This window comes from Hevea brasiliensis, chromosome 16 (genome assembly GCF_030052815.1).
Source record: "Hevea brasiliensis isolate MT/VB/25A 57/8 chromosome 16, ASM3005281v1, whole genome shotgun sequence".
Lineage (NCBI taxonomy): Eukaryota > Viridiplantae > Streptophyta > Magnoliopsida > Malpighiales > Euphorbiaceae > Hevea > Hevea brasiliensis.
The window spans coordinates 65,505,097-65,531,224 of record NC_079508.1 but is presented as its reverse complement, the minus strand read 5'-3'; the positions used below and the strand labels follow the sequence as shown (position 1 = coordinate 65,531,224).

The 26,128-nt window shown below is 34.4% G+C and overlaps 4 protein-coding genes and 2 pseudogenes across 4 annotated transcripts; 3 read left to right on the top strand and 3 right to left on the bottom strand.

Moving 5' to 3' along the window:
- On the top strand, positions 1 to 1,308 carry LOC110665251 (gibberellin-regulated protein 4). Its single transcript, XM_021825283.2, has 4 exons — positions 1 to 267; positions 381 to 425; positions 529 to 562; positions 879 to 1,308. The coding sequence occupies exons 1-4, from the start codon at positions 205 to 207 to the stop codon at positions 1,058 to 1,060; spliced, it is 324 nt and encodes a 107-aa protein (XP_021680975.1). The 5' UTR covers positions 1 to 204; the 3' UTR covers positions 1,061 to 1,308.
- A 902-nt stretch (positions 1,309 to 2,210) lies between these two features.
- LOC110665252 (structural maintenance of chromosomes protein 4) lies at positions 2,211 to 12,672 on the top strand. Its single transcript, XM_058138232.1, has 28 exons — positions 2,211 to 2,453; positions 2,783 to 2,872; positions 3,087 to 3,188; positions 3,465 to 3,641; positions 3,721 to 3,851; positions 5,049 to 5,127; positions 5,207 to 5,364; positions 5,453 to 5,528; positions 5,746 to 5,874; positions 5,942 to 6,086; positions 6,572 to 6,702; positions 7,067 to 7,219; positions 7,326 to 7,515; positions 7,900 to 8,033; positions 8,626 to 8,784; positions 9,219 to 9,527; positions 9,612 to 9,788; positions 10,033 to 10,116; positions 10,196 to 10,405; positions 10,494 to 10,583; positions 10,678 to 10,799; positions 10,884 to 11,039; positions 11,138 to 11,245; positions 11,328 to 11,388; positions 11,615 to 11,749; positions 11,865 to 11,952; positions 12,069 to 12,141; positions 12,233 to 12,672. Exons 1-28 carry the CDS (start codon positions 2,298 to 2,300, stop codon positions 12,351 to 12,353), a joined length of 3,744 nt encoding a protein of 1,247 aa, XP_057994215.1. The 5' UTR covers positions 2,211 to 2,297; the 3' UTR covers positions 12,354 to 12,672.
- Positions 12,673 to 12,799: 127 nt separating this feature from the next.
- On the bottom strand, positions 12,800 to 14,676 carry LOC110665306 (aquaporin NIP2-1-like; annotated as a pseudogene).
- A 4,804-nt stretch (positions 14,677 to 19,480) lies between these two features.
- LOC110665254 (amino acid transporter AVT1I) lies at positions 19,481 to 21,528 on the top strand. Its single transcript, XM_021825286.2, has 3 exons — positions 19,481 to 19,871; positions 20,046 to 20,653; positions 20,751 to 21,528. The coding sequence occupies exons 1-3, from the start codon at positions 19,712 to 19,714 to the stop codon at positions 21,264 to 21,266; spliced, it is 1,284 nt and encodes a 427-aa protein (XP_021680978.2). The 5' UTR covers positions 19,481 to 19,711; the 3' UTR covers positions 21,267 to 21,528.
- Positions 21,529 to 22,242: 714 nt separating this feature from the next.
- On the bottom strand, positions 22,243 to 23,971 carry LOC110665253 (pentatricopeptide repeat-containing protein At2g36730). Its single transcript, XM_021825285.2, has one exon. The coding sequence runs from the start codon at positions 23,911 to 23,913 to the stop codon at positions 22,384 to 22,386; it is 1,530 nt and encodes a 509-aa protein (XP_021680977.1). The 5' UTR covers positions 23,914 to 23,971; the 3' UTR covers positions 22,243 to 22,383.
- A 567-nt stretch (positions 23,972 to 24,538) lies between these two features.
- Positions 24,539 to 25,629, bottom strand: LOC110665255 (ATP-dependent zinc metalloprotease FTSH 6, chloroplastic-like; annotated as a pseudogene).
- Between the last annotated feature and the right edge of the window lie 499 nt (positions 25,630 to 26,128).

Sequence of the window (26,128 nt, the reverse complement as noted above, 5' to 3'; positions counted from 1 at the left end):
CTGTTTCCCCTACATTTACACCTAACTACGAGCAAGAACATACAGTGGCCCATAAAAAGGATCACAGCTGACAAGCTTTTTCCCCAATTCATTCCCTTTAAAAATCCCTATTTATACCCCACATTCCAACACCCCTTTCAACCAATCTATTCTCCTCTTCTCACCTTCACCGCTTCCTCTTCTATTTGCATTGTGGCAAAGGCTATGGCTAAGTTTTTTGCTGTCTTCCTCTTGGCCCTCATTGCCAGTTCAATGCTCCAAACCCTGGTAAGAATCTCTCTTCCTCCCATCTTGTTCATCAAAATCAAAACCCAAAACAAGAAAAGTTAAGAAAAGAGAATCATTTACATTTTTTCCCTTTTTGTGTTATGTTCTTGCAGGTTATGGCATCGCATGGTCATGGAGGTCACCACTATGACAATCAAGTAAGCCATTTTACTTTACATATCTTTTATGCTAATTAGCAGATAACCTGGGTTTCTTAGATTCAAGATTTTTTCCCCTTACCCTTTCCTGGTATAATTTCAGAAGCGCTATGGGCCAGGGAGTCTCAAGAGCTACCGTAAGCACCTACATTTATTATTATTATAATTTTAATTTACTGCTAGATCTCTCTTCATTTTATTTTCTTTGCTTTTCTTTCGATCCAAACAACCAAAGGTTTTACAAAGAAAGTCCCATTTCACATTTCACACATTTCAAAAATACAGAGTCTAGACAATGACTAGTGCTAATGGAACTCAAGTCAAATAACTGCGTTTTGACTGTGGGTCGTTTTCTTGAAATTAACCCTTTCTTTACCAAGAAAACGAACCTGGGTTTTGACTGATAGGATGCAGTAATGATAATGTTTTTTTATCTTTTTCTTGAACGACCAGAATGCCCGTCACAATGCTCGAGGAGGTGCAGCAAGACCCAATACCACAAGCCTTGCATGTTCTTCTGTCAGAAATGCTGCAGAAAGTGCCTGTGTGTGCCTCCAGGGTATTATGGGAATAAAGCTGTGTGCCCTTGCTACAACAACTGGAAGACCAAGGAGGGAGGACCCAAATGCCCTTGAAGCCAAATCTCTAGTTGCCCTTCCTAAGTCTTCCGTTTTGTTGTTACTATAGTAATGTGGTATTGAATTTATAATTATCAGTGCCATGGCACCATTGTAATACTTTTGCTAACTATATACTCTAGTGTTTTGTTCCGTAAGATCTGGTTGGTTTTGTCATTTTTAGTCACTCCTTGAGGTAGATCTCTGAAATGAGAGTGGCTAATCTATTTTAAGTATATTATCAATGAATTTTATGCTTCTATTAATTTGGCTTCCATGTGTGTGGATGAACTTATTATCAATCTTATGAGCTCAATTTTGAGCAATGGAAATTATGACATGGCTTGGCATTGATTGAAATTGGGAATGGAAATGAGTACCCTTTGAATCTTGAACACCGAATGTTGATAAAAAGGAAAACCGTAGGAGTGTGGCTAACCACTAAGCCACAACACAATCATGCTAAATTGGACAGGGGACATTTTGCTGGTAAAGTGATTTAAAGTTTTCAACTTTTCAAGTTGAGCATGTTCTCACTGAAACAGTCCGCTACACCTGTTGCCGTTTTGATTGATGTTGGCGGTCGAAGGTGTAAATATTAATCACTAGACTTGATTAAAGATAACCAATTTTGAGTTGGGTGCATTTAATATAAAAATTACATTTATATTGAGATTTATGTAATGAAAAATAAATTGAAATATAAATATTTAATTTAATAATTTTAAAACTCATTTCCATATAAATTCAAATATTTTATAGCTACATTCTTTTAAATTTTATGACAAGTGTAAGGAATTTTTAAATAACGCATCAAGTTCAATTAACGAGCCATTATTGTTTGATATGTTGATGCCAACGACGATAGTAATTGAAAATTTTTAAGGCTTTGCTAATGCGTTATCCAACGGCCAAACTAATAAGCGCATCGTATGAAACGGTGCATGCTTTACAGAAGCTTGATTGATTCTATTTCAATTAAGATCAAAACTCCTAACCACAGGCCGACGGTCCAGTCCATTACTCCATTAGCAAGTTGGACTATCCGCGGTTCCATGGAAGCCTAACCCAATTCATAATTCATGGGCTGGGCCATCACGACCTTAAAATACCTCACTAATTTTCAATTTCCCGCCAAGCGACTCATGACTTCCAAAACTTTTTTCGCCCTTTTTAAAGTAAGATCTTATCCTCGAAATGGGTGCAGACAGAACACCAGGGAAGTTGAAGTGAAGGGAAGCTAAAGAACTCGGCAATGGTGACGGAATTGGGGGACGAGTTCATGGCCGCCGAGCCCGACTCAGGCCGAGCTGCTGGATCTTCCAGAGCTCCGAGGCTTTTCATTAAAGAAATGGTTATGAGGAATTTCAAATCTTACGCTGGCGAACAACGCGTTGGTCCTTTCCACAAGGTCTGTCTTTGATTTGAATTTCCTCATTTTTCTTTATGTTCGCTTTTCATTTCATGGATTCTGTTTGGCTGCTGAGAAATTTGAGTGACGAAGTGGAATTTGCTCTTGATTTTCAACAACTGGTATTTTAGGGTACTTAATTGCAATAAATGTAGTGATCTCAGTTATATTGCGCCTTTTGTCACTGATTTTCACAGAGATTTATGAAAATTTCAAAATTTTCCAATTTTTTTTTCTGTGTTTCTAGGGAGCCAAACTGATCAGGGTTCAATTGGGAGTTTAAAAGTCTTTTTTTCTCTAATATTTCTCCCTTCTTTTTGGGTTATCAGAGTTTTTCTGCAGTGGTGGGGCCTAACGGGAGTGGCAAGAGCAATGTAATAGACGCTATGTTATTTGTCTTTGGAAAGCGAGCGAAGCAGGTATTTTTCAATTCCCCTCTTTATTGTTTTAATATGCGGATTTTTTGGTTGGCATATGTAGAAGTAGAAACTGCAGTTTTCTTTATTTTGGCAGCCAAACCTACTTAATTTTAGCTTAGTGAGTATAAAAAAGGTGGCTTTCCAAAATTAAATGTGAATTATATTTTTAATTTTTCCATTTCCTGCGCCTAACTATGTTCTGCGGAATATGCAGATGAGACTTAACAAGGTTTCCGAGCTTATCCACAATTCCACTAATTACCAGAATCTAGACAGTGCAGGTGTTTCTGTTCATTTTCAGGAGATAATTGACCTGGTAATTTTAGGTTTCTATTCCCTCTCCTTTTCTCTGGCTCTGGATTTGTTACTATCAAGTGGTGTTACTTTTTTTTTTTTTTTTTTTGTTTCTGGGAAAACAAACAAGAAGAAAAGGAAGTAGGATGTCAACTTTTGTGTTTTATGTTGTTTCTGTTTGAGTAGAAAGGAGAAGTACTCAGCATACTGTTGGTTGCCTAAGGCTTTGGCTTTCTAAGCTCTTTCTATAGTAAAAATTTTTTATGATATATTCAAACTAAGTTCTTGATTATTGTAGGATGATGGCAACTATGATGCTGTTCCAGGAAGTGATTTTGTAATCACCAGGGTGGCATTTCGAGATAACTCATCTAAGTATTACATAAATGATCGTGTGAGTAATTTCACCGAGGTCACCAAAAAACTGAAAGGGAAGGGGATTGACCTGGACAATAACCGATTTCTGATTCTTCAGGTTTGTACTGCATTGTATTTGAGTAAGAACTAAGAAGTTATTTTCCATGGCATTGAGATTTGGTACTTGGCTGTTGCAGGGTGAAGTTGAGCAGATTTCATTGATGAAGCCCAAAGCTCAAGGACCCCATGATGAAGGTTTTCTTGAATATCTGGAAGACATAATTGGGACTGACAAATATGTTGAAAAGATTGAAGAATCGTATAAGGAGTGAGCACTTTCTCTTCTTTTTTAATTTTGCTGAATACTTGCATGCTATTATTTTTTACATTTTAAATTCAAATTCTGGAAAAGAATATATTTACCCTTATCATCTATGTGAATGCAAAGAACTTAGAGAGACACAAAAATTGTTAATTATGTAATATGCTCTTATTCATGAGAAGTTCAGACTTCAGAATGGAAAGTGTAAAACTGGTAGGGAAATCTTAGGTTCCATCTTGTGTTGTATTCCTTGTTTCTTGACAAAGAATGATTTTGTTGCCTGGTTCCTAAAAACTGTTCTGTTATTTTAGATCCACAAAACTATGAAAGCAACATTGTGGTGATAGGATGGTTTGATTCATGGCTGGTGATTTTGGTTGTGCGGTGATGGCGGCGGTAGCAGTGGTGGTTTGCACTTGCAGGTGAAGTGTGTGGTGGAAACAATGATTGTGTAGTTTTGTAAGCTGACAACAGCTGGAGTTCATTGCGGTGGTGTTGGCCATGGTAACGGTTGTGTTTCCTGTAATGGTGGTGTCACTGATGATGGCAGTGAGGTATTGGTGGTTGTGGTGGAAGGGTGGTTGCCATTGCTACAATGTGGTGGTGGGGGACCCAATTGAAAAATAATCTAGGGAAATTGAAAGTTCGTATTTGGTGGTTTCGCATTTCTCCATTTTTTTATAGTTAAGACAATTGGAAATCACAACAAATTAAGCAAACTCCTTTCTTCTATTCTATTTTTTCATTATTGCAAAACAAGTGAACAGTAGTTTGCATTGCACATTATTAATTGGCTTCTTGAACTGTTACATTGAAGTTGGCAAAAATGCAACTTGTGTCAGCTTTGATAAAGATATCAGTGCATTTATCTTGATGATGATGCTATTATAAAAGGGTCCCTTGTGCATGGGATGGCATGTGACCATCTACTTTATGATGGTTAGTGGATAGTCATCTATCATATGCAGCCTTCCTCTTTTTTTTTTTTTTTTGGCTTCTGGGGGGGATTGTTTCTGCAACTTCAACTTGTGAATGGAAAAAGGTAAATCTTAAATCCTTTGGACAAGATGGATTTTACATTGTTGGGGAATCAAATTTTTTGCACTTTATGATTGCTATTTTGCAAACAATATTAACAATCCAATTTGGTGCAGCAATACAAGTAATTTTTAACTTTTACCAATGTTCTCATTGGTTTCATAGGTTGGAATCCCTTAATGAGAAAAGGTCTGGGGTGGTGCAGATGGTTAAGTTAGCTGAGAAAGAAAGAGACAGCTTGGAGGTTTGTTTCTTCTATTGAACCTTGTAAAATCATCTGCAAGTATATTTGATCAACCTGTCGTTCTTGTTCTATGAAATAGGATGTGAAGAATGAAGCGGAGGCATATATGCTAAAAGAGTTATCACTCCTGAAATGGCAAGAGAAAGCCACGAAATTAGCTTATGAGGATAATGGTGCAAAGATGATTGAAATGCAGACAAATGTTTCTAGCTTAGAAGAAAGTTTAAAGGCTGAAAGGTTATTTTCATTATGTAAAGTATTGGATTTACATTTATTCAATCACTAAAAGTGTTGCTTTTACTACGGTTTTTGTCATTTTGTTTAGAGAGAAGATTCAAGAAAGTCATAAAACACTGAAGGAGATTGAGACTATCCACAAGAAGTATATCAAAAGACAAGAGGTTTGCATTGCATGTATTTGATATTATGATAACCATATTGATATGATGGTAGATCCAATCACTTGATAGGGCTTTTAGATTTTTCCGCACTACGTATGCAAATAATACATGCGTATATCAATCTAGACGGCATTATTTGGCCACTTCTATTATGATTACATTCATTGATACAAGTTTAAATTTGTTTTTGGGCTATTATAATTTGTATTGAATTCAGGAACTTGGCAATGATCTCATAACATGTAAAGAGGAGTTTAAGGAGTTTGAAAGGCAGGATGTTAAATATCGAGAGGATTTGAAGCACAAGAAGCAAAAGATCAAGAAACTTGAAGATAAACTCAATAAGGTTGGGAAAGATGAGTTTTCTGGCAAGTGAATTTGTGCATTCGTCTAAGTTTTATCTTCCTTTGCAGGACTCATCAAAGATTGAGCACTTAACAAAGGAGTGTGAGGACTCGACAAATTTGATTCCACAACTTGAGGATGACATTCCAAAGCTGCAAAGAATTTTGTTGGATGAGGAGAGAGTGTTGGAGGATATTGTAGAGAATTCAAAAGGTTGTCTTTTCCTTTTAATGATACACAATTAGAAGTTCGTTTTTCCTTTTCAGTCTGTTTTATTGCAACACACACACACACACACTCACACACACACACATATATATATGGTAATTGTAAATACCATAATCTGCTCACATTATACTTGCTTTTAGCCTTTGACATCATCTTGTTACAGTATTTATGCTGTTTTGGTTGTTGATTGTGTCACATCTCACAATTGGAAACAACGTTTCCTTAATTTTCAATTAAGAATCGTAGAAGTCCTTTGTTGTTTGTTTGTATAGTTTGTGTTCTTTATTCATTTATAATCATAAATATGTTTTGGCATGAAGATTTCCTCTCTTTTTTTATCAATTGTATTTCTGAGTAATTCGTAGGGCTAAAAGGTATAGGTTGCTTAGAGCGGATATATTTTTCCTTTTTCTTTAGCATATGTGTGGCTGTTCAACTAATTTCATTCCTAATGATTGTTTAATAAGCAGTTGAAACAGAAGGATATCGCTCTGAGCTTGTGAAGGTTCGCGCTGAATTAGAGCCGTGGGAAAAACAACTAATCGATCACAAGGGCAAACTTGAAGTTGCATGTACTGAAAGCAAGCTTTTGAGTGAGAAGGTGAGGCTTCTCTGGTTCATGAACTCTTATTTAATTTTAAATCACCAATGATGTGTTGTAGAAATTGTATGTGTTCAATCATTTAGAGATAATTCTCTTGTGGTATTGGACCTGTATTGATCTGACCTCCGGGGAGATCTCTATTGTGTTTGAAGTGATTCTTGGAGTTAGTGTGCAACAATGTAATTCAGAACACAATTTAGTTACTACATGTTAAAACCAATGGCAGAAACTACGTTATATTAATCATGTCAATCGTTTGCAATGTTTACGTTGTGCTGTCTGCAGTTCATGAGACCATATCCAAATCTTTGGTAAATTGTGATTGTTAGCAAAACCTAAATGTGCATGTTGGCTGTTTCAGCATGAGGCTAGTCGTGCAGCTTTTGAAGATGCACACAAGCAGATGGATGACATATTGAGAAGAATAGAAACAAAAACTACAAGCATTTCCAAACTTCAGAGTGATGTAGAAAAGCACAAATTTGAAGCATCAGAAGCTCGTAAAGTGGAACAAGTTAGTAATTTGCTAATAAGTCTTTAAACGTTTGATTTTTTTTTATAATTTTTATATTTAGCTTTTGCCTTAGTAGGATATAGTGAAACACTTCTATATTTTTTAGGAGTGCATCAAAGAACAAGAAGCATTGATTCCACTAGAACAAGCTGCAAGACAAAAGGTTGCAGAACTTAAATCAATTCTTGATTCTGAGAAAAGTCAGGGTTCAGTTATGAAAGCAATTTTGCAGGCCAAGGAATCTAATAAAATTGAGGGAATATACGGTCGGATGGGAGATTTAGGAGCAATTGATGGTAATTGTCCTCAATTATGATTTATAAGTAACTTGATTATGTTTAATAATTGCAGTATCTTCTTGGCAACTTGTCCCTTTTCACATAACAATATTGTGAATTTCTTAATTTTTTTTTGTGAAATTGCATTCAAGGGATGTGCCATTAAGATTATTATACTCTTTGATGCATCCAAAATATTCATCATTTTTCCCATGTTATGTGTTGCAAGTTATAATTTGTGCCAAAAATTTATTCCTATTACCCTCAAATTATTATTTTTTAATGTTTGGCAAGATTGTTCTTCCCAGCCTCTTAAGTTATCAGTATTTCGGGCTGCAGTTGTGTTATATTATATCAATTTCATGTCCACATGTTCACACTTTGTTAAATTTCTCATTGCAGCAAAATATGATGTTGCCATATCAACAGCTTGTCCTGGACTTGATTATATTGTGGTGGAGACGACTGCTGCAGCCCAAGCATGTGTTGAGCTGCTCCGAAGGGAGAATCTTGGGGTTGCAACCTTCATGATATTGGTATCAACTACACATTCTTGATTATACCTCTTTCTTTATTCATTTGAGCACCTGTAAGGATTTGCTGACTTAGTAGTCAGGTGCTTGGTCAGGTCAATTTACTGCCAAGAACATAATTACAATAGATTAAGACAAAATATTTGATGGTGATTCTGACTAATTTTGTGTGGTACAACCTTGATATTTTGTTTTGCTAATTTGCTTATTGTCAACCTTCATTGTAATTTAGGCTGTTCTGGTGAATTGAACGTGGTGGCTTTTTAAGCATTTGGACTATAAAACTGACTATTATGTGCAAATAGTGTGAAAGTATAAATCCATAGTGAAGCATGTATTGGATTGGGGCACTTTGTTCACACAACAACGATTCAGACTCATTTTTTGTGTGAGCAACAAAGGATTTGTGATGGTTATATAGTAGTTCTGAAGTTGTAAAGCTTATATTCCTCATTATGTTAGAATTTCGGCAAATAGACTTGTCTTTAATTTTGGCAGCTGCATGTTCTTTGGTAATGTGGAAAATATTTGTCTGGGCAGATACTATGTTCTTCAGGTATTTTTTCAATTTATTTTTGCCATTTCCTCATTGCAGGAGAAGCAAGTTGATCTCTTACCAAAGATGAAGGCTAAAGTGCGCACTCCAGAGGGAGTTTCACGTCTTTTTGATCTAGTTAGAGTTGAGAATGAAAGAATGAAGCTTGCATTTTTTGCAGCTTTGGGTAACACTGTTGTAGCAAATGATCTAGATCAGGTACATTCAGCTTGTTTATGTGGCTTAGAACTTTTATTTTGTTTTATGTAACAGATCATGCTTTGATCTATAATATATATTTTTTTTATTTCATAACAAATATGTGATGTCCAAAGCCTAAGACAAGTCAAAACTGTGCCTTGTAGTGACTGAGAATGCTGGGTGAAATGTCCTAATTTAGGCAGCAAGATGTTCTGTGCTATTGGAACCTTTGACTAATGAAGCTAAACCCTAATGTAATATATAATTAATTATAATATCCTTTGATCTCCTGCCATGACTAATTTGTTTAGGTTCTCTGTAATATTTCAAAAATAAAGCTAATTTCCTGTGGCATTGCTTTAAATTTACTGTTAACTTATTCTGAATGGAGAAGCCATGAACTGTGGTAGTTTTTTTTTTTTTTTTTTTTTTTTTTCTTTTTCTAAATATAGGCAACACGAATTGCATATGGTGGCACTTTAGAGTTTCGCCGTGTGGTTACTCTTGATGGTGCACTTTTTGAAAAATCTGGTACTATGAGTGGTGGGGGAAGCAAGCCACGTGGTGGTAAAATGGGCACGTCTATTCGAGCTACCAGTGTTTCTACAGAAGCTGTTGCCAATGCTGAGAAGGAGCTCTCTACTATGGTTGATAAATTGAATGGCATCCGCCAGAGGATAGTTGATGCAGTAAGGAGTTACCAAGCCTCAGAAAAAGCAATTGCACACCTGGAGATGGAATTGGCCAAAAGTCAGAAGGAGGTAACACCTCTACTACAGTTTGCGCAAGGTTTCTTTTAGCTGCACCATCGGGAAATTGATTCTTTAAATACTTCTCTCAAGCAGATTGGCAGTTTAAATTCAGAGCATGGATATCTTGAAAAACAACTTGGTTCACTAGAGGCTGCATCACAGCCAAGGAAGGATGAGCTTGACAGGCTGGATGAGCTGAAGAAAACCATATCTACAGAGGAAAAGGAGATTGATAGACTTATGAAAGGGTCTAAAAAGCTGAAGGATAAGGTAAGCAGGGAGTTTATTTTGTTTGCCCATGCAAGTTTCAACCCAAACATTATGAATACCTGGACAACAGCCGATGTCTGTTCAACAGTGATTTGTGATTAATGCTTTGATTCCCTTCAGAAGTCTTTGGATACTCTTATTAGTGTATAAAATAAATTACTTATCTGAAATTGCAAGATTTTTATATATTTTGCTTTGATCGTTCAATTTAGTTGACTTGTATCAATAATTGTTCTGCTGATAGGCATTGGAACTTCAGAGTAAAATAGAAAATGCTGGTGGTGAAACATTGAAAGCACAGAAGTCAAAGGTCAACAAGATTCAGTCTGTAAGTTCTAAGATAAATTTAAATTGTGCAAGTTACCTTGCTGCAGGGTTTGCATTAATATTTGCTAACCCGTAACCAGGATATTGATAAAACTAGCTCAGAGATTAACCGTCACAAGGTTCAAATAGAGACAAATCAGAAAATGATGAAGAAGTTAACAAAGGGGCTTGAGGACTCGAAGAAGGAAAAGGATCGACTTGTTGAGGAGAAGGAAAAAATGAGAAGTGTTTTCAAAGAAATAGAAGAAAAGGCGTTTGCAGTTCAGGAGAATTATAACAAGACACAAAAGGTCTGTTCTATGATTTTTTAAGTTTCAACATGACGATTCACTCAATGGGATAAGTTTCACTGTTGTATTTGGCTTGTCAATTTTGTAGCTGATGGATGAACACAAGGAAGTGTTGGATAAAGCAAAATCTGAATATGAAAATGTGAAAAAATTTGTGGATGAGCTGCGGGCATCAGAGGTACTGTGCCAATAAATGCAATGCTTGCTACTTCTTTTGGTTTGGTCAAATGACTATGACTAGTTTAATTGATTTTCATCTTATCATAGAACAGGTTGATGCTGATTACAAATTACAAGATATGAAGAAGAGCTACAAGGAGTTGGAATTGAAGGGGAAGGGTTACAAGAAAAAGCTTGATGACTTGCAAAATGCTCTCACACACCACATGGAGCAGTATGTTGATTTACAGAGAAGTCATAAGAATTTGGGGCTTAATATCATCATGAAGCATGTATAACATTGTCTTAATGGTTGCAGAATTCAGAAAGATCTGGTGGACCCTGGAAAGCTTCAAGCAACCTTGGAAGATGAGACTCTTGCCAAGGCTTGTGATCTGAAAAGGGCCCTTGAAATGGTAGCATTGCTGGAAGCACAAATGAAAGAGATGAACCCAAATCTAGATTCTATCTCAGAGTATGAATTTCTTTACTTGTTATTTAAACATTTACATGTATTATGATTTTTATTGTCATTCTGCAATGTGCCTCTGCTGAATGAGCTCATCAACACAGATATCGGAGAAAGGTTTCATTGTATAATGGGAGAGTTGATGAACTGAACATGGTCACTGAACAGCGTAATGATGTAAAAAAGCAGCATGATGAATGGCGAAAGAAAAGGCAATGATATCACCTTTTCTATACATACTCAGCATTATCCTTTTCAAAAGGATGATTTTCAATTGAATTAGTATTGTTTCAGGTTGGATGAGTTCATGGCAGGATTCAATACAATATCATTGAAGTTAAAGGAAATGTATCAGGTTTGTGATTTGTGATCTCTGTGCATGTGTGTGGAGATTGGTGGGGATGTATGTGCATGCTTGTGTGTGTTATTTTTCTGATTGTCTTATCTCCATTTGTCTGTCATTTTAATCTTCCTTTGAAAACGCATAGCTTGAATTTGCATTAGACTGTGATATAACAAAAAAGACAGATTGGTGCCATCTTTGCACTGAGTTTACCTGGACCCTGATGAATTTGCTGCAGATGATTACACTTGGAGGCGATGCAGAACTTGAGCTAGTGGATTCTTTGGATCCTTTCTCTGAGGGTGTTGTTTTTAGTGTTAGACCGCCAAAGAAGAGTTGGAAAAACATAGCTAACTTATCGGGTGGTGAAAAGGTTATTTCTAATCATCGTTGGCTATCTGCAGTTTTTTTAGACAACTACACAGAATTGTTGAAAGCTTTTTTATATGTTGGGTTGTAATAACATCTAATCTTCTAAAAATTTTCAGACTCTCAGCTCATTGGCTCTTGTTTTTGCACTTCATCACTACAAGCCTACGCCACTGTATGTAATGGATGAAATTGATGCTGCTCTGGGTAATCTTTTACTGAACTCCTGACTTTAGTTCCTTCTTTTTCATTTTCACAATATCTTTTTTTTTTAACCTTTATCTGTTATCTTCAATCTGTATGGTTAAAATGGATTACTCCAGATTTCAAGAATGTTTCAATTGTGGGACATTATGTTAAGGACCGGACAAAGAATGCACAATTTATTATCATAAGGTAAGCTAGATGCTGACAATGGATTATAACGAGAGTTTCTGATGCTATAATCACTAACACTGTTCTCCGAATGATGTTTTCACACATTCAGCCTTAGGAACAACATGTTTGAGTTGGCAGATCGACTTGTTGGAATCTATAAAACTGACAACTGCACAAAAAGCATTACAATCAACCCAGGCAGTTTTGTGGTGTGTGAAAAAGTCGCTTGATGTGCGTGTGGATTTTGGCCATGTCAATTGAAAAGTGGTACGAAACAGTATCATATCTGTTGATTTGCACCTATATATTAGCTTGCAAATATCAACTCGATATTTATTTGTAGCATTCTGATAAAGTCAAATCATACTGTATCATTTTGAAATATTTAATGTCCAGTGGTATGCAGCAAATTCTAGTGCATGTTAATTGGATATGAAATGGCTTTTCCCGGAGCCATATAAAATCTACAGTTTGATAGTGTTTGTATATTGTGGATTGTGCTAAACAATTAATATAAATATCGCAATCAAGCATGACTGATTTAGTGAATTTTGCTCTATGTGATGATGGTGCCTCACAGGCAATCTATTTTACATCTACCATATATAACGAACGTATATAAAACAGGTAGACGAGGCTGGTACAAAGACACTAGTATTACATGTGTATCCTTTATATGATATTATAATTTTAGTCCTTCCAAACGTCAGAGAGCGTCAAAAGGGTCTTTATTGTGCTTATAAAAAAAAAAGGGGGTTTTTATTGTGAGCTTGCTTGTGAATTGCTTGGACTGGCTCATCATTTGCTCGAATCAGGCTAGAAGACCATGCTCCAAGCAGTGTTCCCACCACTGTTCAACAAAGTAGACCCATATTCCCTTGTAGCGTGCACTATGCCATTGCCTGCCCTTTCGCTCTTGTTGGGTTCACAGATGCGCCTGGTACTGGGCTGAGGATCACTATGCGCATGGTTAGTTTTATAGTTGTGGATTGTCTTGGAGGGATTTTTTTACTGAGACTCGTGAAAATTCTCGATGTTTTAATTTGAATGGTAAATTAACTTAGTAAAAAAATCCCCACGTTGGTTAAATCATTTTTTTCTTTTAAATATTATTTTATCTTCGATAATTAAGTAGAGGAAAAGGCATCCCAGCCCATGTTGGTCCAATCATTTTTTTCTCTTAAATATTATTTTGATTATCTTCTATAATTAAGGGGGGGAAATGGCACCCCTCTCTTTTGTTTTTTCTTTTGGATTCTGTTAGGTATGGCTTACACTGCCAAGATTGATGCTATACACACTGCAGAACCAACTGCCACACCTGCTAACTATCCTATACGTAGAAAATGGCTTTAATAATTAATTAAAAAAATTTAAATAAAGTATGATAAATTAATTAAGATATAATTTAAGATTTTAATAAATGGAATGATCCTTACAGCCTCGGTATTGTTTGCCACAGCAGAAATGAGGAACATCATTGAAAATGTTACAACAATTTCCATCATGAGGGAGAACTCGAAGATCTGATCCAGAAGGTGAAGTGGTGCCAACATGTTTTATAGGGTGAAGTAGCGCTCTTCATGTAAATGAAGCATAAATTGCTCCTATTAGTTGAGCTACTGCATAAAATGGGACCCCAAAAAAACAAAAAAATCCACCCTTTTTCTCCTTTAGAAGAAACTGAAATATTAATAAAATTAAAAAAATAAATTTGATTTCATATTTGATAGTGTCCCATGATTCAAATTAATCTGAGTTATTAATGGCTTTTCTTCTAATTTAATCTCAGAACCAGTGTTTTATAATTATCACTTCGCTATAGCATTGTGGAGTTTATCAAAGTTGAGAAAAATTGGCTGAACGGCAGATGGGAATTTTTTTTTTTTTTTCCTATTTGCATGCATCGGCGTCCATAAAGATTCCTCTTCCCTCGTATCCTCACCTTCTTTAAAAAAATCTCTCTAAAATTAAGACTATTATATAATAGTTCGTCTATTATTAGAGAACTAATAATTAGGAGAGAGCATATGTTCAGGCATTATATTGTCTTGACCGATGAAGCCTAACCACAAAGCCTAAGAGCAAAAGAAGAAAATTGAAAAAAATTACCAAAAAAAGAGAAAACTTAGATAGGAAATGGAGAAAATGAATGGATTAACCTGCTTCATGGAAAATGTCTAACAGCTGCAAAAGCTGTAGCAATAACCGCAGGGTTCATGTGAACACCATAGACATGTCCCACTGCATAGCTCATCACAGTCACTATGAGCCTTCCAGCTACTGAGGCTCCTAGTTTTAAGATTCAAAGCTTGTGACTTGTACAATTGCAGTAGCTTCACGTGTCACAAACACCAACAAATTGGTCTCTATGACCTCTGCCATTGGAACTTTATTCACTTACTTCTACACGTATTTTCTTATCTGTGTTTGTTTCCTAGGAATTTAACTTACTTCATATACTGTCAGGGAAAAAAAAAAAAGATATGTTACCTTTCTGAGAAAAGCAGGAGAATATATATATTCCAAAATGATTGAACAGGACTGAGGCATTGCGACATTTTGGTTCTCCACAGAGATCAGATCTTTGATATATATATATATGCGTCCCACATCGATTCTGCAGGGAAGTCTTGGGTGTTATATATATGGGTTTGCAAACTTTTTTTTGTGAGTTAGCATTTGAGGTGGAGTTAGAGGTGGAGTTAGGTAGGTTCATATCATTTGGTATAAGAAAAATTTTAAAATATTTTATTTTAAAAATAATATTGCAATATTTTTATAAAACTATTAAATTTAATCCAGTCCTAATCAAAGTCTGGATTAGGTCTAGAATCATATCATTCATATTAAAATTTATCAATAATTTATAGGTTCAAATTATATTAAAATTGCTGGAATTGAACCGAAATCTGCTTAAAGGACTCTTTTTGGATTTGAAAAGATTAGAAATTACAGATTTTTTATCCTTAGTTTTAATTCCTTTTCCGGAAATCATTCTTATGATCCTTTTAAAGAAAAGAAAGAGAATCACAGGAAAAGAAATTCCAGGCTTCCAGCTGTAATTCAAATCGCTAAAACCCAAATCTATAGTTACTAATGATATTGATCGATATGTTAATTATAATTAAGGAAAAGACTAATCAGTAAAATTGATTTCAAATTAAGATGGTTTTGTGATGTATATCTTTGGAGGAAAACTTAATTTTGCCCTTAAATTTTTTGTTTATATTCAAATAATTTCGTTTTTAAGTTTTGTCCCAATCAATTCAGGATTAATTATTAAAAAAATTAAAAAAAAACTATTTATAATTGTAACCATGAATCTGAAATTATTTACAAAAGTAGTATTTACTTAAAAAAATATCATTGATAAAAGAAGTTTCAAAGAAAGGTATATAATAAAGAAAAAGTTATTGAAAGTAATATTTTTAGAGTCACGTTACTTCACTCCCTATAACTTTTGTACGTCTAATACAACAAAGTAATTGGAGAGAGAATGACTTATGAAAATGCCACTTCCATTGGCATTTTCAATATCTCTTCTATAAAAGACAAGCCAATATTTGTTGTATTCTTTTGCTACATTCATTCATATTTCTTTTGTTAGTTCTCTTCTCTCTTTTTTTCTTATATTATGTATTAATACTCTTAACAATTTTATTATTTTCATGTCATTTGGCTCTCCATCGATTAAAGAACATTGATATTTAAATTTGTACTTTAATACTTTTTCTTAATAAATTTTAATGTCATTGTGAAATATTTATAAGTTTGTAATTACTAAAATTAAACTTTTAAATATTTTACAATAATATTAAAATTTATTAAGAAAATTTATTAAAATATAATCTTGGATATCAGTATTCTTATATTGATAGGGAGCCAAATAATCTGAATATAATAAAATTATTAAGAGCACTACTATATAATATTAGGGAAAAAAAATTCAGGAGAAGAGAACTAACAGAAAAAATAAATGAATATAATCAAAGAAACTAGTAAAGTTCGATGGGTTTTTTTATAAATTGAAAGAGCCACTAAAAATGCCATTGAGAGTGGCATTTTCATATGCTTATGAAAATATTATCTCCCAATGGCATTTTCATAAACCATTCTCTCTCCAATCACTCTCCAATGATCGTATCATATTAGGCGTATAAAAGTTGTAGGGAGTGATATGTTGTGACTCTGAAAAAGTTGCTCCCGTGGCATTTTTAAGAGCATTAACCTTACATTGTATCAAAAAATTGACGATTTGATGTGTTAAATAAAAGTCTATTTGTAGTGACATTTTTAAAAGTAAAGAAATATTATCTGTAGAGCCTCTGACACAAGTTTTCATGCACTTAAAATTTCTATTGAGAGTAATACTTTCTTTGTTATAAACTTTTCTTTGAAACCTCTCTTATCGTTCACATTTTTGTAAGCAAACACTACTTTTATAAATAGTTTTAAATTCACACTACAATTATAAATATTTTTTATATTTTTTAAATAATTAATCCATCAATTCACAACTTTTTATTTTTTATTTACAACTTTTTGTTTAAGTATACCCAATTTTTTGAAAAAAAACTAAAATAATAATTTATTAATTTTTAGTAATAAAATATTGATATACTTTATTTAAAATTATTAAAAAGTATTATTCTAATTCTTTTATAAAAAATTAAGCTTATTTAGATTTAAACAAAAATTATTAATTAAATGGTATAAAAACTTAAAAATAAATTTTTTTAAACATTAGTCAAAAGTTCTGGTCTCAAGCTTTGTTCCATTTTTCTCCAGCCAATCTTTCTTCTTGGAAATATATGTGTGTATATGACACTCATATTTAAGAGGATAGGTACCGAGGGAAACTCTCTCCTTCCATCTCTCTTTAAGCTTTAGAAAGAGAAACTTCTTTATGTTCTTCGTTTTTCTAGGTCTAGGGTTTAGTCTTTATTTATTTATTTGCAGCTTCATTTGTCCTTTAAAGCTAGGGGGGCCTCCTCCTCAGCCCCATAGTAAATCGTCCCCATCCCTTTTTGGGTTAGTGTAAATATGAATTTTTGGTGCTTTTGCTGACCTAGAGCATACATCGGTGAGGAATTTCAATTGGACTTGAACAACCTGATAGCTTGGCTGCATGTGTATTTTTAGTAGTTACGAGTGTTGGAGGTGTGCTTTGAAAGTTTTCTGCGTCTGTGTGTGCTTCGTATTTCTGATATAGTATGGAACCAATTATCTAGTAAGGTAATAACTCGCATCCTGAAACCAATTATCTAGTGAGGTAATAGCTCGCGGGATGCGATATAGAAGATAAGCCTGAAGGGTGCAAATGAATCTCTGAAAAGACCGATTATCAAATTCTTTGCTTGATGTAGTGCTGATGCAAAGCGTCAATGATTTTTCCCATGATGTCCAATAACTCATCCTTGTGGTTTGGCTCTTAGGAGGAGTTATATGCCTATCTAAATCAGGTGTGTTGAAGATCTGGGTTTGACGAGTCTTCTTGATGTCTCGTTTACGAGGAAGGCCCAGAGTACGTACGGCAGCCTCGCAGACAATGGTAGAAGTGTCCCTGCCTTTAGACTTGGACCTTGTATCTGGGTTGGGTAGAGTAGTCGCCAGCTCTTGGAGTTGTCAATTGCACCTTTTTTTTTTGTTGGGCTAATCAATGAGCTAATCTTACTTTGTAGCACTTCTCTAGGCGTGGCATTATTAACAAAATTATATTTATCTTAGTTTGCCCACTACAAATGAGTCATCAACTTGCATTCCTTTTCTATAATGCACCTTTCGCACCCACAAAGTATGTTTAGGCTTTTTGCTCTTAGTTCTTACTTGGTATTGAGTTTTGGAGATTCAAATTGTTTTTTTAATAAAAATATTATTTTAAATATTATTAAAAAAACAATTAAAAAATAATTTTATTATTTTAATATTTTTAAATTAAAATTTATTAAATTTAATTTTAAATTATTTTTTAATTTTTTTAATTAATATATTTAAAAAAATAATTTTTTTTAACAGCAATTTATCTATTTTTATCATATCATCAAATGAGACTCATTTGGCATCCAAACTTATTGTTCAATATTTTAATTTAATTATTTTTTATTAATTTTTATATTTAAATAGAAAATTAATTTTTTAAATTAAAAATATTATTAAAAAAATAATAATTTAACCACTATTAATAATTAAATTATTATCACAATTAAAAAATTTTTTTGAAAATATTTAACTTACTGAGTATCAAATTCCTCTTTAAAATTGTAAGATTTTAAATTTAAATTTTATTAAAAAAATGATTAAAAATTAAAAATTTTAAAATCTGAAGAAGTTAGAGAATTTAGTCTCCAACCATGAGTTAGCGCAAACCTGTGGTGCTGGCGTGTTAAAAAAAAAAAAAAAAAAACAAAAAAAGCCGACTCGTGGAAAGTGGTAGGAGAAGCAAATTAAAAGACGGAGACGCCAGACATGGGCATGAAATGGAACATGATATTCTAGCACCTTCCTTGTGGGCATGGGAAAATAAATGTGTATTAAAACAATTATTTTGACATCATTTAGATATTTTAGTCAATAAATGCACGTTTTTAAATTTTTATTTTTTGAAAATTAAATCTTATTTGAAATATCCTAACGCCTAATTTTGGTTTTGAATATAGTCATTCCCTTTTCTTGAGCTTATTTTTTTATAGTGGGTTAAATTTGAATAATTTATTAAAGATAATATCAGAATTTTTTGATCAATATTTAAATTTTTTATAAATATTTTATGCTCTAATTATGAAAGGGTGTGCTAATGTCTTAAATTAATTTTGAATAGAGATAATATATTTCTTGTACTACCGTAAACACTTTTTCTTTTTTGATTAAGTTTTAAGAATAAAATAAATTTGATTCATTTTCTTAAGACTTTCATATATATTAATTTTTTTTTCTTGATTTGGTGAATTCATTTATATAAATTACTGTTTATATATTATTAAAAAATTTTGATTAAATTGTTTGTAATAATAATAACTAGAAAATGTGTTATTGATTAGATGGGAATTTTTTTAGGTGATGGATTTAACAAAAACAAAAAAAAAAAAGGGGATTTTTAATCAATAGATGGAATCATGAAAATTAATGCACACGTTGTTATCGTACTGGTGGTTGAAGCAAACACGCTTACAACATGTGAACAACCAGTACGATATATAAGGTCTAATAAATTTGCAAAAATTACATTTACAACATGTGAACCACCAGTACAGTAGGATCCAAAAAAAACGTGATGCATTAAGTTTGCACCTTTAAAATGCAATGTAATGATTACTGTATTGACCGTCCAAAATGTTTTATATATAAAGTCTAGTGTTCAAAGACATTGCAATCCTCTAAAGGGGCAAAAACTCTTTCTTGTTTTTCTTTGGTCAACCAAATCAGCCGCTCCCTTATTTTTTTTATTAGAATTATCTTCTACCAATTCTTTGAAGATATCCAGTTGATTTCTCGTCAGATCATTTTCTTGTCAGTTGCTTATCTGTGTCTAGTTGCGCTTCTCTCTCCCTCTCTCTCTCGCTCTCTCTGTGCCTCTGCGGTCTGCCATATGGCCATGCCTCAACATGGGTCATTGACTGCGCCTCTTATCGTTGATGAGAAGGAACAAAGTTTAAGACATGAAGATTTAGAGTCTAATTACACTCATTATAGCAAAGGAACAACCTCTTCCTTCAAGACCATTGTCAATGGATTGAATGCTTTGTCAGGTTCTGCTTTAGCTAACTTAAATTCTTTTTCTTTTCACAGTTTTTACATCATTTTTTGTTCATGCTGGGTTGTCATTGACCAAACTAGTGGGATTTTCTCGAATCATTTTTTATTTTGAAAATTTCCACGATTGATCTGTTTAGGGCTAACTCTAGCTAGCAATTTTTCTTCAGGAGTTGGTATACTTTCGACCCCATATGCAGTATCATCAGGAGGATGGCTGAGCTTGATCCTTCTCTTTATAATTGCCATTGCAGCCTTTTACTCAGGTTTACTGATTAAAAGGTGTATGGAAGCGGATTCAAATATCAGAACTTATCCTGACATAGGTCATCGTGCTTTTGGAAACAAAGGAAGAGTTTTGATATCAATTTTCATGTATATGGAGCTCTACTTAGTCGCCACTGGTTTCCTGATTCTAGAGGGGGATAACTTGCATAACTTGTTTCCTAGCGCGGAACTTGAAATGGCAGGATTCCACATAAGTGGAAGACAAACCTTTGTTATAATTGTTGCTCTTATTATCTTACCTACGGTTTGGTTGGATAATTTGAGCATCCTTTCTTACATCTCTGCTAGTGGGGTTTTGGCTTCTGCAATAATTCTTGTTTCAATTTTCTGGGCTGGAGCTTTTGATGGAACTGGATTTCATGAAACGGGAATGCTGCTAAACTGGGGTGGAATCCCTACTGCTGTTAGCTTATATGCCTTCTGTTACTGTGCGCATCCAGTGTTCCCCACCCTGTACACCTCTATGGAAAAGAAGCATCAATTCTCTAATGTAAGTTCCTATCAAGATTTGATCTTTTTTCCCCTTAGATGGTTTCCCCACTTGACATTCCGAGGTCACTGAACTTTGCATTTAACTTTCATTGCAGGTCCTGCTTATTTGCTTCATTTTATGTACCTTCAGTTATGCATCAATGGCAGTTATAGGATACTCGATGTTCGGGTCTGAGGTTCAATCGCAGGTAACACTAAACCTCCCCATCGGAAAGTTAAGCTCAAGAGTCGCAATATACACTACCCTGGTCAATCCCATATCAAAATATGCATTGATGGTTACACCAATAGTGAATGCTACCAAGAATTGGTTTCCATGGTACTGCAACAAGAAACCCTTAAACATTTTCATCAGTACTGCTTTATTGATCAGCACTGTAATTGTAGCCTTGGCTGTCCCTTTCTTTGGTTATCTCATGTCCCTGGTTGGAGCATTCTTAAGTGTCACAGCTTCAATCATACTTCCGTGTTTATGTTACTTGAAGATTTCAGGCACTTACAGGAGACTTGGATTGGAAGTGGTGGTAATTGGGGGAATTGTTGTATTGGGTGTCGCAGTCACAATATTTGGTACTTACACCGCTCTATTGCAAATTGTAGGCCATTTGTAATAATCAGCTAAAGCATAATGATAATTTTTTATTAGAAGTTTCTTAAAATGGAAGGGAGATGCGGACATTTGACTGTTTCAACTCTCATATGACAAGGCAGTCACTTTATCACAGAGCTACAAGTCCAATAACTAAATTTGTAATTTTTTTGATGCTAATGGTATTCTAGGTGTTGAAACTAGATTCATAATTCCCGGTTTATTTATTGTGTAAGCTTGTATACATTTTCGCTTGTATGATAAGGCTGAGATGAATTTATCAACCGTGCAATGCAACTGGAAGTTTGATATAATATTGTAAATAATGTACCCTGCTAATTGCCTTCCATGCACAAATCTAAGGCTTTAAATTTAACTGGTCCTTTAATTACCAAATAAATGAAGAAAATAAAAATAACTAAAATTAAGATATCAAAGTTTGTGGGTTTTTTTTAAACTAACACTGGATAAATTTTAGGAGAGGAAAGAAAACAAAAGAAAGAAAATATTTTTTTATTTTTTATTCTTTATTTTTTTCTTTTTGTGTTTGTGTTTGAATGACAAAATAAAATAAAATAAAATAAAAGTTGACACTAAAGTCTAATATTTTTTTTTAAATTCTTATTTTCTCTTCAATTTGAAGAGAAAATAACTAAAAATAAATAAAACTTATTTTCCTTCTCTTCTTCATTTTCCTTCTCTTATCAAAACAAAAAATATATTTTCAAAATTATTTTTCCCTACTTATTTTCCTTCCCCTCCCTCTACTTTTTTTTTTTTTTTTCTTCCTATCAAAACACGGTGTAAATCTCAAAGCTTTCTTTCGAAACAATTCCTATCCAGAACAAAAAGTTTTTGTATACATATGGGCAGCCACAGACTTCAATTTTCCTTTTGCTTGTGGAATAAATTAACTTTATTAAAGAAGAGGACAGATGAACAGTTCTTCTATCAACTCATCTGTCACCTCAGTTAAGAAGAAGAAGAAGAAGAAGATCTTCCTTGCAAGGAAATACTTGCTGCCGCATTAATTTTTATTGTTTTGAACGTAAAAAAAAAAACCCGGAAAAGACATACAGCGCAAAATTAATGAGAATGTCAAACTGCACTAAATAATAACAAATGATAAGAAATTTCAATCACAATAAGTTAATCGTCTGCATGTGCAAGTTTAGTACAACTAGCAACTGGTAGATACTTTCCTTGTCATCATGACAGTCCCATCCAGTAAAGAACCGATGGATGGAGCCAGCTAATTCTACACAACTCTCTCCGCCCTTCTTCTTCAAGCCACCATCTCTCATCAGCCTCCTGAAATTTGCTGCTTTTTCCCACATCCCAGCATCAGCATACATGTTTGCAACCATCACAAAATTCCCACTTCTCCTTGGCTCCAGGTCAAGCAACTTCTGTCTCACCTTATCTGCTACTCCATTATTGTTGTTAACATCGTGAACATTGCAGGCACTGAGCAATGTTCTCCACACAATTGGATCAGGCTGGAAAGGCATGCTCATAATGAAGTCATAAGCCTCTTTCAGACGGCCAGCACGACCTAAGATATCAACCATGGCACCGTAATGTACCATCATCGGTTTGATTTTGTACCTATGCTCCATTTCATGAAAATACTGAAACCCATCATCTACCAAACCAGCATGGCTACAGGCACAAAGAACCCCAAGAAACGTGACGTAATTTGGCCGTATGGAAGAGCTCGTCATCATCTCAAGGAAAAGTTCAAGGCCCTCTTTGGCAAATCCGTGCTGAGCTAGACCCAAAATCATTGCACTCCATGTCCACACATTTTTCTCCTTTACTCTATCAAAAACTAGCCTAGCATAACAAATAGCTCCACTTTTTGCGTACATATCAACAAGGGCGGTACCCAATTGATAATTCAGTACTAACCCTCTCTGAATCACTTGAGAATGAATCCATCTGCCTAAACTCAAGTTCCCCATTTCAGCGCAGACTGCAAGCATAAGCACCATCGTCGTCTCATCAGGCTCAAACCCAAAATCCATCATTTTCACAAAATATCCAATTGCGTCTCCCATCCACAAACTCTCAACACAACTAGTAATCACAGCATTCCATGAAACCACGGTTCTAACACACATTTGATCGAACACCTTACATGCATCCAAAATCTTCTTGCATGATCCATAAAAATGGACCAAATTATTGTTGACATACACATCACAATCCAAACCATGCTTAATAAGATCTAAATGTACTTGTTTCCCTTCTTTGATTGCAAAACACGTAGAACATGCTTTGAGAAGAAAAGGGAAGGTCAGGTTATTGGGTCTAATTCCTTGTTTTCGCATTCTGTGAAAGACCCATATGGCCTCTCTTGGGGTATTAGTAGCAGCATAGCCTCTAATGAGAATGTTCCAAGAAGATGGTGGCAGTGAGTTAACAGAGTGATAAAGCAGGGACTGGGCATAACTCAAGTGGTTTGACGGAGACAAAGAAGAGAACCGAATGAGTTGAGATATGAGGAAGTTGTCTTGTTGGAGACCAGAAACTTGTATCTGAGCATGGATTTGATAGAGATGTTTGATTGAGGAGCAGAGTTTCAGGAGAGAGAGGCATTGGTGTTTTGTAGAGAGGAAATATGAATTACCGTTTGGAGTGAAAGATTGGGCAGGAAGCCGAACCATGTCAATTTTTTTTATATCGTAGTCATTTTGTTCCTTAAGTATAATAATAATAATAATAATAATAATAATAATGCGCATGCATAAGGAAGTATGATAAATCATCTCTCTTAATTTCATCCCATTTCAAATAACTTCTAATGTTTTTTTTTAAAGAAAATTAAGGAAATTATTACACAATTTTATTTTTATAAAAAAAGTTAATAATTTATTAAAGAACCTTATAGAAAATTTGATAAAAAAAATAAATGTATTAAAAATAGTAATAGATAAAAATAAAGTTAAAAAAATTAAAATTTTTTAAAACAATAAATAAAGTGTGAAAAAAAAAAATTTTAAATAACCCTTGAAATGAGATAAAGGGAGTATTATTATTATTATTATTATTATTATTATTATTTGTTAAAGCCCCATTAGTTTGATTATGCTGGAATTTGTAAACACATCCCAATTCGCTCCTGGATTTTTCCTCCTCTCTAGACTAGCTCTATGATTTCCTCCAAAATGCGGAACTAGATTTAAAAGCTTTTAATCACTGTTTGATTAAAGTGCATGGAAAGAGCTTTCGTCCATAATAATGGAGCTGTGAGTGTTTAATTAAATAATGCATTTGATTTGATGCCAAGTATAAAATTAATATAAGGAAATTTTCTATTGCTTTACTTCTTGTAATTGTTAGTTACAGTATGACAATCTAAATGGGTTCTAGGCTTTGATCATTTCACGCACAGAAATCCTATATACTTTGTCTATGGAAGTATCAGTAAATTCTGACAGGATTGCCCTGAACTCATCCCCAGAAAGGGTTTCCCTCTCCAGAACCACCTCCACTAGTTTATCAATGGCCTCTCGATTATTCCTTACATGTTAGTTTGCAATCTCATATGCTCTTTCAATTATGTTTCGAACCGATGAATCAATATCCTCTGCAAGTTTTTCGGACATAGAATTTCTAGCCAGCATCCTTAGTACAACATCACTGCTTTGTACTGCTGGATCTGTCAGTGCCCCTGGCCCGATCTCGGACATGCCAAACATTGTAACCATCTGTAAGGAAACAAGATTTTTTTAGTATAAGTTGAAGATAGCAGCATATTTTCCTTGTTTTAAGATCTTTATTTTATTGTAAAATGCATATACCTGTCTAGCAATTTGAGTGATTGTTGCGGGTCCCCTGCAGCACCAGTAGTGATTTCTGATTCACCAAAAATCACTTCCTCTGCTGCTCTACGCCCAAGTCCTCCAACTATCCGAGCAAATAACGGTTGCTTGGAGATGAGAGCTGGATCTTCACCTGGTATAAACCATGTTAGTCCTCGGGCCTGGCCTCGTGGGATTAGAGTCGCTTTCTGAACTGGATCATGACCTGGAGTTAGTGTCCTGTAAACGACAAAGTTTAAAGGTCTATTAAGATTGACTGATCTAAAAAGAGAAGATTTAAGCATGTTTAAGATATAAAGGAAGGTGTTTTGATGAACCTACGCGAAAATGGCATGCCCAATTTCATGATAAGCCACCAGGATTTTGCTTTTTCGATCTGTCATCTTGGTTCCTTCCATGCCTGCCACAATTCGATCAATTGAATCATCAATTTCTTTCAGGGTGATCTCATCTTTGCCTCTCCTACCAGCAAGAATGGCTGCCTCATTCATTAGGTTTGCCAAGTCTGCACCACTGAATCCTGGTGTCCTCGTGGCAATGTTGCAAGGGATTTTGCGGTCGCCTGAACGAACCCTCACCGAAGTGGAAAAGAATGAGGAGTCGCCACCTTAGTTTTGAGGGAAATTAAAAAAAACCATTTGTGAAGATAAATTGAAATAAAACCACTTCAAAACAGAGATTCTAAGTTCGGGGTCCGTAAACGGGTGGGGAAGGTGTTAGGCACCCCACCTCGTCCCTTAATAAGGGTAAGTAGATTTAACTTCGTATTTTTATAAATTAGTTAGGAGGGCTTGAATGAAAATGTTAATCCTTTTAACAAAAAGGAATATTTAATTTTTCACTAAGTTTGAATTACCCAGATACATAAGTAAATGAGATAACCTTAGTGAGTTACTGTTGTATATTAGTTTTGTTTGAAGGGCTATTTTATTAGAATTCAATTTTTGGAATTGGATGAGAACTCTCCTCCAATCTCTTTTGAATATTTATTTAAATTTTTAAGCTTGAGAAACGGATAAGAACTCTCCTCCGATCTCTTTAATATTTATTAAAATTT